At 35.2% G+C, this 19,606-nt stretch overlaps 1 protein-coding gene across 1 annotated transcript; it reads left to right on the top strand.

Moving 5' to 3' along the window:
- Nucleotides 1-4,219: 4,219 nt before the first annotated feature.
- Nucleotides 4,220-19,015, top strand: LOC117928738 (citrate synthase, mitochondrial). The gene is made up of 20 exons (XM_034848734.1): nt 4,220-4,327; nt 4,485-4,551; nt 4,798-4,860; nt 5,504-5,545; nt 5,944-6,009; nt 6,124-6,189; nt 6,346-6,459; nt 6,734-6,797; nt 7,277-7,359; nt 7,977-8,026; nt 8,110-8,187; nt 8,604-8,732; nt 8,835-8,877; nt 9,074-9,160; nt 9,277-9,378; nt 17,312-17,419; nt 17,509-17,559; nt 18,237-18,310; nt 18,418-18,469; nt 18,593-19,015. Exons 2-20 carry the CDS (start codon nt 4,501-4,503, stop codon nt 18,686-18,688), a joined length of 1,419 nt encoding a protein of 472 aa, XP_034704625.1. The 5' UTR covers nt 4,220-4,327; nt 4,485-4,500; the 3' UTR covers nt 18,689-19,015.
- The last annotated feature ends 591 nt before the right edge of the window (nt 19,016-19,606 follow it).

Consider the following 19,606-nt stretch of genomic DNA (forward strand, 5'->3'; position numbering starts at 1 on the left):
ATACCAAAAAAAAAAAAAAAAAAACAAATGGTCATACCTGGAGCTCTCCCTTCTCAGTTCTGTGTCTTGGACTCTTCCCAGCAACTCTACGCTCCTCTGTTCTTCGCTTCCTCTTCAAGTTCAACCAATACTCTTTCCCCCAGAACTCTCAGAAAAAAACCTCTCTCCCCCTCCTAACCTCTAACTTCCCTCTTTTTCTGAATGCCCTCTCTCTTCCTTTTTTTCTTCGTGTCTTCCCCTGCAAGCCACTCTTTTTCCTTTCCTATTCATCGTTCAGCAAGCATGGCTTGCCCAACGACTCTAATGTTGTCACCTCCAACGATATCTGCAGCAGCCACCTTTCTGCACCACTCCTCCTGCAGCCCCCCTTTTCTGTCCTCTCATCCGCGCCTCCTGACGGCCTGCGGGACCCCCTTTCGGAAAGTTCCTCCACGTGTCAAAGCCCTACTCCAGCTTCAAAAAGCGAGGTTGATTCCTTATAGCCACTAAGGATGTGACACGTGGCCCGCTGGGGTAGTGACACCTGGCTAAAAATGAGCTGCTGAAAAAACGAGCCCCAAATGGGGGTCTACAACCATGTATCAAAGAAATTGTAGTTTTTTTCAAATAAATAAATAAATGGTGACAAGATTAGGTAGATTAACCCATTTGGCCATGGGTTATATTTTTTAAACTCTCTTTCTATATATAAACACTTCTTATAGATGTGAGAACAAGTTATCACAATCAACCTATTTCAACCTTTTACTACGCAAATCAAGCTCTAATTAACATCTTCTGTGCCCTATACGTGCTTTTAGGATTGCTTTGAAGCCATTAGTGACAACCTTGGAGTTCCTAATAACTACCATCCTGATCCATAGCCTCTCCTTCTTAAAGAGCATTTTGGACCATAATTCTTTCAACAAGGAAAAAAAACATTAGTTGTATTTAAATGACAAAGTAGATTCTAACTAATTCCATTTAAATAAAAAAGAAAAAAGAAAAATACCATTCAATATGAAAATTTACAATGATAAATCATTCCAACCACACTAATGTATTTTTACTCCCATTAGTATCTCTACGGAGTGGTTTCTAAGAAAATATTAGCTTGCGATTTTATGACAAGAGAACAAGGAATAGTATCATATCCCCATACCAAAAACCCTACATTGAGAAGCCATTAAAAGCCATTGAAGCTGCCTTTGCAAGCAATGGTGATGCATGCAAGGAATCAATACATGCCACAAAGAAAGCTCTATATTCTTTCTTATCACTGCCATCCACTACCTTTAATTTCCCTCAATGCTCCACTGGTTTTTTTGGGCTACATGCCATTATTTATTTACATCATCCCATCTTTCCTAAGAACCAATCCATTTCTCCCTAACCATTCTTTAAAATAAACAAATCACCAATACATATGAAAAATGAAGAGTTATTGCTTTTGCTCTTAATAGTTGTCACATTTTGAATTTTCTTCAAGGGGGACACCAAGCTACCATACCCTTTTCCTACCTCCTTTCTTCCTTTCTTTTTCCTTTTTTTTTTTTTAACACTTTATGACATTTTCCATATGCTTAATGGTATATCTTTATCTTTTTATCATTTTTCTATTTTAGTAATATAAAAAATTAAAAATTTTAAAATATTAAAGAAAAAATTCTAAGAAAAATATATATTTTTCTTAAAAAAAGGTCTACACTAATGCATTCCTCATAAATTTAATATTCCCATAAAAGTCCCTCTTTTCATAAAACATTATACTAGATCTTGTTTTCTACTGACTTTTAAAGTCAGCCTTTTATTTTATTATTATTACTTTTAATTCATTTATTAAAAGGTTTTTGACTTTAGAAAGAGAACACCTAACAAAGTTGAGCATCGAGCTACCTCAGAAAATCCCATTTTTAACTTTTGTATATACAGTTGATTCAGATTGCATGAAAATTTTATTATACCAAAATTACCCTTTTGATATCAACTTAAAACAGAAAATAATAGAATAAAAAAAATGGCCATTTAAAATTTAAACTCAACTTATATATATTTAAAGGGTAAAAGTGAGAAGTTGTTTAGGCTTTCTTGGTTTTTGACTTGTTTTTAATTTTTTTAAAAAACATAGCTCAAAAAATAAGAAAATTATAAGAACCACCCCATAATATAAAAGGAATATAAATATTATAGAAATAAAATAAATATTACTATAAATAAAAAATTATCTTTTATGTATTTGAAATCAAATATTATATATGTTATAAATATTTTGTTTACCTATTAGATTATGAATTATTATAAATGAATATATTCTATTATAACATTTTAAAATAAGAATATGGTAAAAAAAATAATAATATAATAATATCATATATTTATATACATTTTCAAGAAAAATAAGAAATGAAAATTACCTTCAAAAAATAAAAATAGAAAACAAAAATATTATACCCTATTGTCTAATAAAATTTAAAATATTAACATACTTATGTTTTATTCCTATCAAAATATTTTTTAATATTAAAAAATAAAGATAAAACATCATTAAAGTTTTAAATTATTCATTATTTTTATTTTTTTATAATTAATTTTTATTCTAATAGTATAAAAATTTTGTATTTATGATTTAGTATTCATTAGTTTTCCTTTTTTGATTTAGTACATGTTTGAGAGTAATTTTGAAAAAAGTTTATAGTCTTTCTAATTTTTGAAAAACTTTACTTTTAAATATTAAAAATGGTATAAAAAATACTTCAAATCTTTCTAATACTTGAAAATTTTTTTGACTAAAAATGATATAAACATTTTTCATAATAATGGTGAAAGTAGGTTCTTAATCTTAAAAACCAAAATTAGGGCGTGTTTCATGGGAACAAGAAGAGTGAATGCATATCTATTTCGTTTTCTCCTTCATTCCCATGTTTTGATAACTTAAATGATGATACGAATGAAATCAAAAGTTATATAAATGGAAATAAAATTTATTTTATAAGTGAGAGTTTAATTTATTTTAATTTAGAAGTATTTTGATTCTCTATTACAAGTTATTTTTAAATATATTTTTCAAAAATTAAAAAATTAAAGACTTCTGCTTTTAGATAAGTTGATTTTACAAATAATTTTTTATTTTAATTTTGGAAAAAAAATACAAATTATAAATTCAATTAATGTTTTATTAAAAATGAAAACAATTTTAAATTATAAGTAAATTAAAAATAAATATTAATAATATAATAAAATCATAAATTACATTATTTTATAAATATTATAAAAATATAGTTATTAACATTAATTGATTTATCTTGTTTAAAATAAATAATAATTCAAAATTAATAATTTCTAATACTATTTATATGATTTTATAAATATTATAAAAATGTGGACATTAATATCTTATAAAATCATAATTAATTTATTTTATTAAAAATAAAAAATAAATACTCCAAATTAATAATTCCTAATACTATTCTATTTTAAATGAATATAAAAATAAATAAATTTTAATTTTTTAAGGTTTAAATGAGTAAAAAAAATTATCATATGCATATATTTATTACTCAATTACAAAGATGATATTAAAAGTTATTTTATTTTATTTATAATTAATTAATCATTTTTTTAATTTCAAATTATTCTTAAAAATTAGAAGATTTAATAAAAAATTTAAAATGTTAATTATATCTATTATTTTTTTAATGAATATATATATAAGTTTTTTTTAAATTATTAAATTTATTAATAAATTCAATACAAAAGTGTCCCTTGATTTAAAATTTAATTTTTAAAAATACAATTCTTTATTTTACTTAGTTTTTTTATAAATAACAATAACTAAATAATGATATTTTTTTAAATCACACGTCTAAATAGATTTTTATTATTTAATAAAAAAACTCTTAAAGATTATTTTAAATAAAAATAAAAAATTATTTCAAACTATGTACAATGTGAGATTTTTCTAAATAAAATAAATTTATTTTAAATCATGTGCATAAATGTTATTAATAATTTATTTCCTTTTTTATTTTTATTATCATTTTTACTTACTATTAAAATAGTAATAAATTTTCATTTCAACGTTACGTTTCTTTATCCATCCAATTATAAAATTTGATATTATCAAATTCATTCCTACTTAATGGAATAGAAATGGAACAAATATTCATTCCCATTCCCCGCTTCTCCATGCCAAACACAGTGGAATGAAGGGTAGTTGTGGAATTTAGGAAGCAACGACCTTTGAGCGTGGCCAAATCACAAAATCTGATAGTAATAGTCTCCATTGTTGCGCTAATACCTCTCGCTTTCTCTTACTGCCAGCGCTTTCTCCCGTCTGACCACTGACCAGGTATTTTTCTCCCCTTTGCCTTGTTCCGCTTCTCCTTCTCCTCCTCTTCACCTCCGATTTTTCCAACTTTCCGGGAATTATTACTTGATCATCAACATTTTTCTCCATTTCATGTCATACAAACCCTGGAGCGTTCACGATCTGTTTTGGTTTTTAGGGAATTGTTATCTGCAATGGTCTTCTTCAGGAGCGTCTCTGCGCTCTCCAAGCTCCGTTCTCGCCTTGTAAGTTCCATACTAATCCTCCACTCAGCTCTTGAATTTGGAATTTGGAATTTGTTTTTTTTTTCTTTTAGTGTTTTTACTTCCGTATTAGGTTTGATCATGTTCTGTGGAGTGGAACTATGAGATTGGAATTTTCTGATTTCTTTTATCTTTGGTGCATGTCTGTGAATTGGTTTCGCTGCAGATCCGATTTCCTTGGTGTTTTTTATCTGGATTTTTATTTTTTGTGGTGATTTTATGTTACAGGCGCAACCGTCTAGTCTCAGCGGTTCCGTACGATGGCTTCAAGTCCAAACCTGTTCTGATCTTGTAACGATCTTTCACTTCATTGTTCTTTTCCCGTTATCTCTCTTCCGCCCAGTGCAATTATTATTATCTGAAAACAAAAGGGAAGAGATCAACATTATGAAAAATTTTGGCATTAGAATTCTGGAATATCCTTCACAAATGGATGAAATAGGTTATGTTGGGCGTGCAATGGATCAAAAGAAAGACTGGTAATGACCAATTAAATTAATAGGAAAAAATAGCGAAACCAAATGTATATCACACATGATTTTTTTGAGATGAAAAATTATAAAATAAGTGTTTAAAGATCAAGAGCATATGGAGATGAGATTATGCCTGAATATTAAGTAAACTAGAAAGTAGTAAGCAACCAAGGTTGAAATACAAAAGTAGTTGCACTAGTTGGTTGATTTACATGGTTGTATTATGCATAAAATATTTATATTTTTTGTTTCCATCATATATTTAGAGTTTAAAAGAGCAAGTCTTAGATTTCTATGAGGTAATGCATTTAGCATGCTTGGGAGGGTGTATACATATGGTCTTCTGTTATATCGAATTAAATTCCAACCTTATCTTTTTTTATTCTTTTTCCTATTTGTTTATCGCATATCTTGCTTATACTTCTGTTTGTTTTTTTCTTCCTTTTTCTTTTGCCATGTAGGACCTTCATTCCCAGTTGAAGGAATTGATTCCAGAACAACAGGTTTGATTTACTTCTTTTGTTACTTTATTAGTTTCCATCCCCAAAATTTCTTTCTTTTCTTTTCTTTTTTGGTGTTTTTCCCCATTCCCAATAGTGTGTTGAATTGAATAGGTTTTTAGAGTTTCTTTCAACTCCCTTCCCTTTTGTATATATTATGGATAAAAAATGGTTTATGGTGATTCAGATCCAAGGTTTCATACCATGATACATCTATCTCAATATTCCCCAGGGTTTTATGATCTGGAATTACTGTGACTTTCAGTGGTGTAACTGAAACTGATATTACCCTAGATCAAAGCTCCTAAATATTTTTGGTGGCAATTACAGTATTTCTTCTTGTTCCTCTTCATTTAATTTTTGTTTTCTTTTTTTCTTTTTCTTTTTTTTTGGGGTTGCAGGAACGCCTGAAGAAACTGAAGGCAGAATGTGGAAAGATTCAACTAGGGAATATTACTGTCGATATGGTAAAGATAGTCTCTGTTTATTCTGATGTTTGTAAGTTTACAATCTTAGAGCAACACGTACATATATTACAGTGTGAAACCTCTCACTGAGTTATCACTGTCACAATTGCAAAGGTACTTGGTGGAATGAGAGGAATGACAGGGTTGCTGTGGGAAACCTCGTTGCTTGACCCAGATGAAGTAAATATCCCTTTTAACCCATTCTTGAAACTTTGTTATGCATTCTTTTATATTTTATTTTAATGACTGTTTGATCAATGTTGGGACATGAGGGAAGATTTTTATTTATTTTTGGGTTTCCAATTTAGTTCTGAAAGTTGAGCTTCTGTTTTTCAGGGAATTCGCTTTAGGGGTATGTCTATCCCTGAATGCCAAAAAGTATTACCAAATGCAGCACCTGGTGGAGAGCCTCTGCCTGAGGGTCTGCTTTGGCTTCTTTTGACAGGAAAGGTGGGTTTGTGTTAAAAACAAAAAGACATTACAGGATACCTGAATGAATGAAAATAGGAGGAAGAAATTGCATGTCGTATGAAAATTGGTTTATGAGGTTTTACAACTAGTGCAAGATGTGATCCCAGCCAATCATCTTGCTTAATGCTGCATTATAAGTTCAAGCATAAAATTGAACTGCCTGTCACATAAAATCTATTTATTCCTATTTGATTTTGGAGGTTTTTTTAGCATATTTAACTAACCCCACCTCCTCCACTGCACTGTACCTTAGGTACCGACTAAAGGGCAAGTAGATGCTTTATCCAAGGAATTGAGCACTCGTGCCACTGTTCCAGGTGCTGTAGCTGATGTTTCTACCTTAAAATTCTCATAACTCGATCACCTGTAAGATAGTTTTGAATTTTGAGAATATGCTTATATTTCTTCTGATCCATTAAGCTATTTGCGGCTGGCTGGATGAGGCTTCTCTGAGTTGAGCATGTTTGTTTGAAGTTTTCTTTTAACCTTAGTTGAAAAATCACTTCCTCATTTGTTAGCTTCCAAGTTGATTGTGTTTGATGCTTTAATTGAATACAAGAGAGTTCAATGTTGGAATTTCTTTTATTTTTCTTTTTCCATAAATTAGACCTTGGGTTTTCTTTTCTTTTTTTCCTTAAATTAAACCTAGCATCAGGAAATTCTAAATGTTCCTATGGATTGACTATAGCCTACAGGTTATATGCCAGCTGTCAACCAAAATGAACTTCTTCCTTTGACTTGGCTTGTGATAGATATAATGCCTATTTATTGGTGGGTTTTTATTTTTTGGTTGCAGATCATGTTTATAAAGCCATAGATGCCCTACCTCAGTCAGCTCATCCAATGACCCAGTTTGCAACGGGTGTCATGGCCCTTCAGGTTGATTAATGGACTCTGAAACATATTCTGTTGTTTAATTGCATTGTTTATGGTTCAACCGTTTTTCCAGCTCAGTCATAGTGAATCTGAATGGCTGTTTCTGTGTCCTTGCATTTGGTTTACTTTCTACTACAGCTTTTTTAGTGCTTAGGTAGGCAAAGCGGAGAGGCTTTTACAAATTGAAAGAGTTGGTGATGCCAAGAATAATAGTAGGTGGGTGAGTAATGACTGAATTGGTCAGTGGAAGGCAAGAAATATGGACTGTTATTTCTCTTGATCCCACTGATCTAGCTATCCTGTGGCTAATCCTCACTTCAAGAGGAGTGCTATGATTTCAGAATTTGTTTCTGGAGCATTTGTACAGTTGTAGTTGTCCTTTGTAGGTGTTATTGATTGCCTGTCTTCCCTGTTGTGCCTATGTCTTCATACTTCCATTTTAGTGTAGACTTCTTCATCCTCATAGTGTATCCTTGTCTTTTTAGCGACTTCATTTGTATGGTGACATAAAAACCTTCATCAAAGTAAAGGGACACATCAAGCTATTGGGTATGCAGGTTTTGCTGAGCAGTTTAGATGTTGATTTTAACAATATTCAATCACTTTTTATTGTATTTCAGGTTCAGAGTGAATTTCAGAAGGCATATGAGAAGGGGATTCCAAAATCAAAGTAGGATTCTTTTTTCCAGTCATGTTTACACAACTTGATTATCTATCAATTATGCAAGCACTTAAATGTAATGATGTTTTCAGGTACTGGGAGCCAACATATGAGGATTCTCTTAGTTTGATTGCTCAAGTACCAGTTGTAGCTGCTTATGTTTATCGAAGGTCAGTTAAGCACAACATATCTTGTTAATAATTGTATACTTGACCTAATTGTGCTTGTGTATGGTTCTGGAATGATGTTGGATTGAGGGTTATGGTAAATTTTTATAGGTATTAAATGATCTGGGTAAGAAATTAGCTTCTTATATAAACTAGTCTTTACTCAACAACTTTGGGTGATGTTTATCTATCTATTGATATGTGATCCAACATTATCTATTCACTGCTCTCTCTCTCTCTCTCTCTCTCTCTCTCTCTCTCTCTCTTTTGTTTGTGGTTCTTCATAATTTGACAAATAGTGGTCTGTGTCTAAATGAATTTTCAGTGCCTCATTACATGGAATTGTGCTTAGTATGAACTCATAGTTTCCTTACATAGTATGGAATCATGGTTGGCCTCATCTTTCTGTGCTTTTGAAGGGTATACAAAAATGGACAAGTTATACCCAAGGATGACTCTTTGGATTATGGTGCAAATTTTTCACACATGTTGGGATTTGATAGTCCAAAAATGCAAGAGCTAATGAGGCTTTATGTCACCATCCATAGGTGGGTGTATATTTCTCATCTGCTGGCAATGATAATATGTAGGATTTTCTTATTGGATCATATAACAATCATATGCTTATTAATTTTTAAAATGTGTTCCAGTGATCATGAAGGCGGGAATGTCAGTGCTCACACTGGTCATCTAGTAAGTGAGCCTAGATTCGTTCTAATTAGTTAAATGGAAAGTTGTAATTTTGTTGTATTTCCGAGGCTAAAGTCATTATTTTATCCTGAAGTTATTTAATGGAATTATGGCTCATATTTTCAGTCAGTGTGTTTGTTATTATTTAGTGATCATGAAGAGGAATGTTCTCTATTGACTGATATTATGCTCAATTCAGGTTGCTAGTGCATTGGCAGATCCTTACCTTTCATTTGCAGCTGCATTAAATGGTCTAGCTGGCCCACTCCATGGTTTGGCTAACCAGGTATTGCATCTTCCGTTGATATACATAGACATACACATTGCTAATTTTTTGTTTCATTGGCTGTTCAGATCCTCAGCTTTTTTCATTCACGTTTATCCTTCATTATTTGACTACAGGAAGTTTTGCTTTGGATCAAATCTGTGGTAGACGAGTGTGGAGAGAACATAAGCACAGAACAGTTGAAAGACTATGTCTGGAAAACATTAAAAAGTGGCAAGGTAATTTGGATAAATTTGCTGTGTGCTTTGTTTTTGAAGTTAATTAAACAAGAAATATAAAGACCTTTTACTATAGCGACTCCATGAGCACAAAAATATCCATTTTACATTTATAATGGGAAAAATTTTTAGTTGGACCTCTTTTTTCCTATGTTAAATTGTTCTTGTTCCTAGCATATTCTGTAAATATTTCTGTTCTCAGTGGCAAGTAATCTGAGTTATCTTTTTGTGATTTCTACACTAGCAAATTCTATAACAATCCATTAATGCAGCAGAAAATTGGCAGCCAAACTTGTTTCTATTGAGATTTTATAAATGTTTTGGCAGTTTGATCTTTGATAGACCTCCATTTGTGGTGATTTGTTTTGTGAAGAGAGAGAGAAAAAGGGAGAATCCCTAATTATTGTTATTGAAAAACTGTAAAGAATATACATTGGACTTGGGTATATATATACATGCTAGTGGGACCCACAATACAATAAGGAAAGAAAAGGAAAAGGAAAAGTAAATAACCTAAATAACTATACATTATCTAACACTCCCCCTCAAGCTGGAGCATATATGTTATATACACCAAGCTTGTTACAAATGTATTTAATTCTAGGACCTCTGAGAGATTTAGTAAAAATATCTGCTAATTGATCATTTGAATTGACAAAACTAGTCGCCACACATCCTGATGCGATCTTCTCTCTAATGAAGTGACAGTCAACTTCAATGTGTTTGGTCCTTTCATGGAAGACTGGATTGGATGCAATATGCAAAGCGGCTTGGTTGTCACAGATGAACTTCATTTGTTCATCCTTTCCAAATCTCAACTCCCGAAGAAGATGTTTCAGCCATATGAGTTCACATGTTACCAGAGCCATAGCTCGATACTCGGCTTCAGCACTAGATCTGGCAACTACATCTTGTTTCTTACTTTTCCAAGATATTAGGTTACTTCCAATAAAAACACAATACCCGGAAATGGAACGTTTATCTGTGGGTGAGTCAGCCCAATCTGCATCTGTGTAACCAACAACTTGGGTATGACCTCTATTCTCGTACAACACACCTTGGCCTGGTGTGCTTTTGATATATCGAAGAATGCAGATTACAGCATCCCAATGGCTATCACATGGTGACTGTAGGAATTGACTAACAACACTTAAAGGAAAAGAAATGTATGGACGAGTAATGGTGAGGTAGTTCAGTTTACCTACAAGTCGCCGATATCTCCCAGGATCTCCTAAAGGCTCCCCCTATCCTGGTATAAGTTTGACATTTGGATCCATAGGAGTGTCTATCGGTTTACAGTCTAACATACCGGTTTCTTCCAAGATGTCTAAAGCATACTTCCTTTGGGAAAGAACCACACCGGAACTGGATTGAGTTATCTCAATCCTTAAGAAATACTTGAGTTTCCCCAAGTCTTTAGTCTGAAAGTGGGTGAAAAGGTGTTGCTTTAGGTTCTGAATACCATTTTGATCACTGCTTGTAATGACGATGTCGTCCACATAAACTACCAGATAAATACACTGCCCCGAAGAGTTATGATGATAGAAAACAGAATGGTCTGCTGTACTGCGGAACATGCCAAACTCTTGAACAACAGAACTAAAACGACTAAACCATGCTCGAGGAGATTGTTTTAAGCCATATAGAGAACGGCGTAACCTGCATACTAAACCAGACTCCCCTTAAGCAACAAAACCAGGTGGTTGCTCCATATAAACTTCCTCAGCAAGATCCCTATGAAGGAAAACATTTTTAATATCTAACTGATAAAGAGGCCAATAACGCATAGCAGCCATAGAGAGCAAGAGACGAACAGAAGCTATCTTGGCAACAAGAGAGAAAGTGTCACCATAATCAGAACCATAAACCTGAGTATAGCCTTTAGCAACTAAGCGGGCCTTAAGGCGATCAACCTGACCATCAGGGCCAACCTTAACTGTGTAGACTCAACGACAACCAACTGTAGATTTACCAGAGGGTAAAACAATAAGATCCCAAGTGCCATTGGAGTGTAAAGCAGCCATTTTATCTACTATTGCCTGTCGCCAGCCTGGATGGGAAAGAGCCTCAGGAGTGCTCTTGGAAAGAGAAACATAAGATATAACAAAAACAAATGCAGAATATGGTGAAGATAATCGATGGTAACTCAAAAAATTGTAAATGAGATGAGGATTATGAGTAGATTGATTACCTTTCCGAAGAGCAATGGGTAAGTCAGCAGAAGGAGGCAGAGCCAGGGCAGGAGAAGCCGAAGGGATAGGAGGTGAGTCAGCAGGTACTGCGGCCAAAGAAGGAGGAACAACGACACGATAACGGCGATGATAAACCTGAAGTGGGTGAGAAGGCACTGCATCAGGTGGGGAGATAATGGGAAGGGGTAAGACTTCAGAAACAGGAAGAGACTCAGAGGTAGAGAAAAACGGTGAGTCCTCAAAGAAAGTGACATTAGCGGAGAGAAAGTAGCGATGAGTTTCAGAGGAATAACAACGATAACCCTTTTGAAGTCTGGAATATCCCAAGAAGATGCATTTTGTGGCTCTGGCAGAAAGTTTGTCCTGTTCAGGAGTGAGAATATGAACGAAGCAAGTACAACCAAAAACACGAGGAAGAAGGAAATAAAGTGGTTGGTCAAGGAAAAGAAGGGAATGAGGAATCTGATCGTGTAATACAGATGAGGGCATACGATTAATCAAATAACATGCTGTAAGAACAGCGTCCCCCCAAAAATGAAAAGGAACATGACTATGTAGAAGGAGAGTACGAGCTGTCTCAATAAGATGTCGATTCTTATGTTCAACTACCCCATTTTGTTGAGGAGTATGAGCACAAGAAGACTGATGAATGATCCCATGTTGGGACATAAATGAAGTAACTGGTGCAGAAAAATATTCCCTGGCATTGTCACTGCGCAACACATGAATAGAAATATTGAACTGGGTTTGGATTTCAGCATAAAATTTCTGGAAAATAGAGAATAACTCAGCTCGATTTTTCATTAAAAATAACCAAGTACATCGAGAATAGTCATCAATGAAAGTAACAAAATACTGAAATCCTAAAGTAGATGCGGTTTGACAAGGACCCCAAACATCAGTGTGGACAAGTTCAAAAGGAGACTTTGCCCGATTATTCAAACGCTTTGAGAACGAGACACGAGTATGTTTCCCAAACTGACAGGACTCACACGCAAGCGACGACAAAGATGAAAAACTAGGGACCATTTTCTGGAACTTGGATAGACTAGGGTGGCCCAGGTGACTGTGGATGAGGAGGGGAGCATCAGTGGAAATGCAAACTGCAGGTGAAGGCGAGGTGAGGTGATAGAGGCCTTGAGACTCATGTCCTATGCCAATCGTCTTCCCCGTACTCTGGTCCTGCAAGGTTACAAATTTATCAGAGAAAGTGATAGAACAGTTAAGAGTGCGAGTTATTTTGCTGATGGAATTAAGATTGAAAGGACACTCAGGGGCATAAAGGACAGAATGGAGAGGTAGGGAAGAGAGAGGATGAGCGAAACCAAAACCTTTAGCCATAGTTTGAGAACCATTAGCTAAAGTAACAGTAGGTAAGGCAGAGGTAGTAGAAATAGAAGAGAAAAGATCCTTATTACCAGATATGTGATCAGAAGCGCCAGAATCTAGAATCCAAGGTCCAAGAGAAGATGTGTGGGTAAGACAAGCAGAAGCATTACCAGTCTGGGCAACAGAAGCTGACTTGGTGGCCTGATAACGGAGATAGTCGTCATACTCACTGTCAGTGAGGAAAATACCCTGAGATGTGGAGGAACTGGGAGGCTGAGGCGACTGAGGATCAGATGACTGGGCCACGTGGGCAGTGCGGGGAGGCCGCCCATGTAACTGATAACACCGATCACGAGTGTGGCCAAGCTTATTGCAATAGGTGCAATGAGGACGTTGACCTCTACCTCGGTTACCACTGCGTCCTCCTCGAGAGTTAGTTTGAGAGACTTAACACAGAAGAATCTGAAGTGTTATCAGATGGCAAAGTCTGAGTGGAGGAGATACGGAGGAGGCGAGCAAACACATCATCCAAGGATGGAATGGAGGAACTGCCAAGAATCTGATCGCGGACGGTCTCGAGATCTGGACGGAGGCCAATAAGCATAAGAACCATGAAGAACTTGTCAATCTGTATGCGTTGATCCCCAACATCAGTAGTAAGAGGCATCACGATCAAGAATTCCTCCTTAAGAGAGGCAATCTAGCCAATATAAGTAGATAAATCCATGTCTTGTTGTCTGACATTAACAATAGAAGAAGCCACCTTATAAAGACGTTGGATATCATTCGTGTATAGCCCTTTCGCCTGATTCCAAAATTTAAAGCATGTTTTGTAGGCCCAAAGATGATGCAGAATCTTAGGATCAACTGATTGCCATAACACACTACATAACTGTGCATCTATCTTCCTCTATTGTACTTTGTCAACCTCAGGGATATCCGCCTCCTGCGTAACAAGGTGATCCTCATAACCTTGACCCATAAACCAAAGCTCCACAGAGGCAAACCATGACAAATAATTTTCACTGCCAACCAATTTCTTCGAAGTAATCATAGGAGATCTAGATATGACAGAGGAAAAAGTAGAACTTTTAGTAGTCATATCCATTTATCTGGTGAATGAAATACGTTTGGATCGAAGAGAGCCCTAATACGGCTTATTGCGGACTTCCTAAGACACGTGTAGGGCTCGGGGTGGAGAGAAAGTCACCGGAGGTCGCCGGAAAGGCGGTTTAGAGGGCCGGCGGAGACAAAAAACCCAAAAAAATGCACTTTTAGGGCTCACAAGCGCAGATGGAGGGTGGCTAGACGGCGTCAGGCGAGGCTGGAGGTGGAAGCGTGTGGCCGGAAAGTGCCCCACGCGCCCTCACGCGCCGGCGCGTGAGATTCAGGCCGCCGGAGAAGAGACGTGCGTGGCCGGCACGTGGCTGGGATTCTTCCTCCGGTGCTTTGAGAAAAGTTGAAGATCTCCTCCTTGCGCACCTGATGGTATGGTCGGTGTCAGAAAAGGACTTCACCGGAAAAGGTTGACGGCGGTGAGGGTTTTCCGACGACGGTGAGGGTTGATCGGAAGCTTTAGGAGATGGGAAGGGTGACCGGAATGAAACACGGTCACTGAAAGATTTCCCAGAATTGATTCACGGATAAACCGGAAATAATTAGGGTTTTTTTTCTCCCTAGGCTCTGATACCATGTGAAGAGAGAGAGAAAAAGGGAGAATCCCTAATTATTGTTATTGAAAAACTGTAAAGAATACACATTGGACTTGGGTATATATATACATGCTAGTGGGACCCACAATACAATAAGGAAAGAACAGGAAAATGAAAAGTAAATAACCTAAATAACTATACATTATCTAACATGTTTGTTTTCCTCAGAAATTCATGGTTTCGTAGATGCTATTCCTGTTTTCTTTAGGAATGAAATTCATCTGATTCATGTCCACCCATCTGAGAAACTTTAAATGAATTTAAATCCATGATCCGGGCTATGTATGAATTAAGTTCAGTTGATGGCTAGCTTCAATCAATCCCTACTTTACTTATCTGTTTTACCACACACATAGCAATGAATCTTAAGTTACTGCACTTGATTTCTTTTGCTTTGTGAATAAAAATGATTTCCCAGAAACATTTTAAAATCTGTAATTGGTCTTCTGTGCAAATTTTTGTTTTGTTTTTTTTTTTTTTTTTTTCAGGAAGTGAAAATTATCTTATTAATAGCATGAAATGGATGAAGCCCAGTAGTACATGAGAATACAGGAGGCATACAACAATTTTGTGCATCTTAATTATCTTTTTCTTTTTATAGGTAAATAGGATAAATATATTAGATATGCACCAAAGTACACGAGTCATATACTAAGGGAGCTAGGAAAGCAACAAAAAACAAACACCCCAACAAAGCAAACCTAACCAGTCTATAAAACCGACAATGGTTAGGGAGCCTCTATCAAAGTACACCCTCACCCATAACAAAAGATTTACAAAGAAAGGAGAAAACAAATGGATGAACAAGCATTTATATGCTCTCAAAAGATCTTTGGTTCTTCTATTTCCATTAAGTCCAAAAAATGCATAATGGGATAACCCTCCAAACCTTCTTCCTTTTTTCACCCACAAAAGAACCATGTCACTCTAACAAAGTCTCTTTGATCAATTGAGGCATCAACCACTCTACCCCAAACAAAGAGAATACCAAACTCTATAAGTCTCAAGCTTGGGCACAATGAAGGAGCATGTGGTCAATTGTCTCTTCCTCCTTCATACAAAAAAAACATCTATTCACCAGGTGTCATCCGCTTCTCTGCCGCTGATCCAATGTCAAAACCTTGAAGCTTCCCACGAAAAAAAAAAAAAAAAACATATACTTTGGTTGGGACTAATGGGTTCCTAATAGCCTTTGATGGAAAAGTAACTACTCTATCCTACCTTGTAAAGGAGTAGAAGGGTTTAACTAAAAACTTCCCCTTCTTTGTATCCAACCAATCTAGCCTATCATCTTGATTCCTTCTTACCGCCTTTCCTTGAAGTCTTGAGAGAAACTCTTGGAGCCTTTCCAACTCTCAATTATTCAGATTCCTTAAGAAACGGGGATTCCAAATCCATCCCTATTTGTGGGGGTTCCAAACATCCACCACCTAGGCTTCCTTTGTCAAGGATATGCATCTTAATTATCAAAAACTATTAGTTGGGTTATTAAGTTGTTCTGGCTGTATAAAGGCTGAGAGGGGAGAAGGAATATACTGAGCTTGGGTTGGGTGTCAGCTTATCATAGCTACCATTTAACTTTCATCATATCAAATAGGATTACAAATTTTTCTTACTATATAGCATATATTAGCCATCCAACCTATAACTCTGAAAGCAGATGTCCCATCACATTTGGGAAAAAGAAGCAGATGTCCCATCGCATTCAATTAAATGCAGATGTCCAATTGCATTCGATTAAATGCATATGTCCAATAAAGCAGATGTCACACCTTGTCTGATTACACAATTAAAAGTTTGAGGGTTCTTATACTAACTGATATATCAATCCTTGTGCTGGTTCTGTATGAATATAATAACATACCTGGGCTAAAGTGATTCAATCCTGTTCTTTTTTTTTTTCCTTGCTATGATTAGCAATGTTCTTAACATTGTTATCCTATCTTTCCTGATGAGCATCTTGGATTTTATTTACTTTCTAATAAGCTAATGAGCTGGTAGACATGGCTTAATAATTTTTTTTTTTTTTGTTAATTAATCATTGTGCCTGTAGGTATTTGGCTCCTGATCCAGATCATAACATATTTTTTATTTGAGATTTTATACCATACATTTTGATTCTTCTCCCCCATTTCAATAAAGCCTAGCTGACTCCAATTGAATCAATAGGATTGATCTACTTTTGGGGTCATCAGCCACTATCATCAAAATAAGGCTTGTGTCCATCAGTTGGAAGAGCTTGAGTTTTGATAGCTCAATTTCTTCTAGTTCCCTGTGTCCTTAAGAAGCTACAAGAACTCAGAAGGAAAAACTGAGAAGTAGGTTGCTTGAAGGGACAAACCATTCCAAGGAGTACTGTTGTTGTTTTGGTTCCAACTTCTTTTAGCCAGGACTTGTGCCATTGGTTTGGTCAGCTTATTATTCAAAGCCCCTCTCTTCTCAATTTCCCTATTCTGTGCTTTGATAGTTTAATTCTCTCCAATTCACTTGTCCTTGAGATCTTGCCTCTTGATTTTTTTGTCAATGGCTGTCTGTTCACACTTCTTATCTGTAACTAGCCCACTTTTCTAATGATTCATGAACAAAATTGAGTTTTCATCTTTCCCTAATATCTCACCATCTCATACTAACGTTTGAACCTCTTTAGGAGCCCTTTTTGAAAAATTGTTTCCATCTCTAATTTATTGTTATTGTGTGCAGGTTGTTCCTGGGTTTGGGCATGGAGTTTTGCGTAAAACAGATCCAAGATATATGTGTCAAAGGGAGTTTGCATTGAAGCACTTGCCTGATGATCCACTGTTCCAGCTGGTTATTACTTAAAGCCCTGATTAAAGACAATGGTTTGTTTATTTTTGTGTTCCAGTTCATCCTTGAGCTGACTTGGTTTACCATTACAGGTTTCAAAGCTTTATGAAGTGGTGCCTCCTATTCTTACTGAGCTTGGCAAGGTATTATCATTGAAGAAAAGGGTATCTAAATATTATTGAGAAATAATGAGCTAATGTGCAAACCTAAAAATTAAAAGGGAAAAAAAAAAAGGAAAAATGATTCTTTTGTTGAAGTTTTTCCAAAGCACAATAGCACTTTGTATTTTCCTAAAAAGAGTAGCAAAAACTTTGATGAGATAAAGGCGGAAAGCTAGAATAATTCTAGGAGGAAGGAGGTATAGAGGAACATCAATGAAAATGGAGATTTGGAGTATATTAAAAACCCTGTTCACTTGTAAGATGTCAATGACGTATATCATCATAGCATGATAGTAAGCCATTTGATTTGGAAGCTTGTGTTTCATTGCAACACAAGCAAAACAATGGACAACCTGAAGCAACATCCTGGAGACACACAACTGAATTCCAGAACTAGCTCAGCTAATTAACATTAGCCTGACTGAAATTGTTAAGTTTTAACGGGGCAGATTAAGCAATTGATATGAGCTTTAGGTTAAGTCTCTACAAAGTTAGAGGCTATTTTCCTGCAATTTGAAGTTTATGCTTTCTGCAGTTCAAAAGAAACAAGAGTTTGATGTTCTGTAACATGCCTACTAGAATTCTGTAAAACAAACTTTGGCTTCAGTGATACCTGTAGAGTTAACAGTGATTGTTTTTGGGATTTGGGACACTTGTAGGTTAAAAACCCATGGCCCAATGTCGATGCTCACAGTGGGGTCTTGCTGAACCATTTTGGTTTACACGAAGCACGGTAAAGAGTTCTCTCTCACAATCATTATAATTGGAGATTTCTTAATTTGGCTATTTAATAGTATCTTGGGTAGATGGTAAAATCCTTTAACAATTGATCCCTTGCAGATATTTTACTGTTCTTTTCGGGGTATCAAGGAGTATAGGGATCTGCTCTCAGGTTCTCACTATGTCCCTCACCTTCTTTTCTCTTCTCCCTTTCCGTATTTTGTTTGTTTTCTTAAATCTCTCATTCTTCCTTCGGGTGCATCTGAATCATTATTATTATTATTTCTTTTCTCAGTTAATATGGGACCGTGCTCTTGGATTGCCCCTTGAGAGGCCAAAAAGTGTTACAATGGAATGGCTTGAAAACCACTGCAAGAAAGCAGCCGCCTAATTCTAAAACTCGATATAGGCAGAGAGTAACAATGTAAAGTAGTTTTGATAATAATGGCGCAAAAGGTACAGGCTTTGTGGGTGATGGAGGAATGCTTAAAGTCGAGAGCTTTGTAAGGTTATAAGTTGCGCCTTGGGTTCAACCTTCTGGCTGGTGGGAGTTTCTTCCACTAATTTTGAATTTAGTTAAACGGTTTAATTCTTGTTCTTTTAGTTCTAAATTGTTTGGTTTTCACGGGTTTTCAATGGTGTATTTGAGGAAAACATCAATTGGGGTTTAATGACCTTTGAATAAATGCAGTTTTAATATGGTCATATATTTGGATGAGATGGAAGCCTTGTTCTATGGGAATCCACATTCAAAGAAGGCTGTTGATGAAATGGGCTATATAACTATAGATTTGATGTACATGTAGCTCTTAGTCGCTATAGATTTGTTGTGCATTGGTTAAAACTAAAGGTGTAAGACTACAAGACTAGAAATCTAGCACTATTGTCTCAACCTGCTCAAGTGATTTCTCACTAGAGCTTTTCCGTGAGAGCAAGCTTCTTCTAGAAGCAGCCGAAGACATCTATAAATCTTCAGAAACAGACGGGAGAAAATAGAATGGTTTGGAATAGTTTGTGACAAGTTGTGATTTAGCATTTAATATTTCTATAATTAGGATAAGAATTTCTGTATTTGTTAATATTTTTATTGGTTTTATTCAAGATAACCTTTTGTTTTTTTTAGTGGAAGTGTAATATTAGTATTGTAAAATTTTATTAAACATGAAAAAAAAAATTCATAAATTAAAATAAACTTTATAAAAAGAAATATGTTTATAAATTTAGGTTATGTTTGGTTCTCAAAAAATTTGAGGAAAATATAAGGGAAAGAAAGTAAAGGGGAAAAGTAGGGGGAAGAAAAAACGAAAGA

This window comes from Vitis riparia, chromosome 13 (assembly GCF_004353265.1).
Source record: "Vitis riparia cultivar Riparia Gloire de Montpellier isolate 1030 chromosome 13, EGFV_Vit.rip_1.0, whole genome shotgun sequence".
Lineage (NCBI taxonomy): Eukaryota > Viridiplantae > Streptophyta > Magnoliopsida > Vitales > Vitaceae > Vitis > Vitis riparia.

Excerpts from the sequence above, each read along its gene's own strand:
- LOC117928738 (XM_034848734.1), top strand. The coding sequence starts at position 4,501 with ATGGTCTTCTTCAGGAGCGTCTCTGCGCTCTCCAAGCTCCGTTCTCGC. Across the intron at positions 8,878-9,073 it reads GTGCTCACACTGGTCATCTA|GTTGCTAGTGCATTGGCAGA; the intron begins GTAAGTGAGCCT and ends TGCTCAATTCAG. Across the intron at positions 18,470-18,592 it reads GTATAGGGATCTGCTCTCAG|TTAATATGGGACCGTGCTCT; the intron begins GTTCTCACTATG and ends TTCTTTTCTCAG.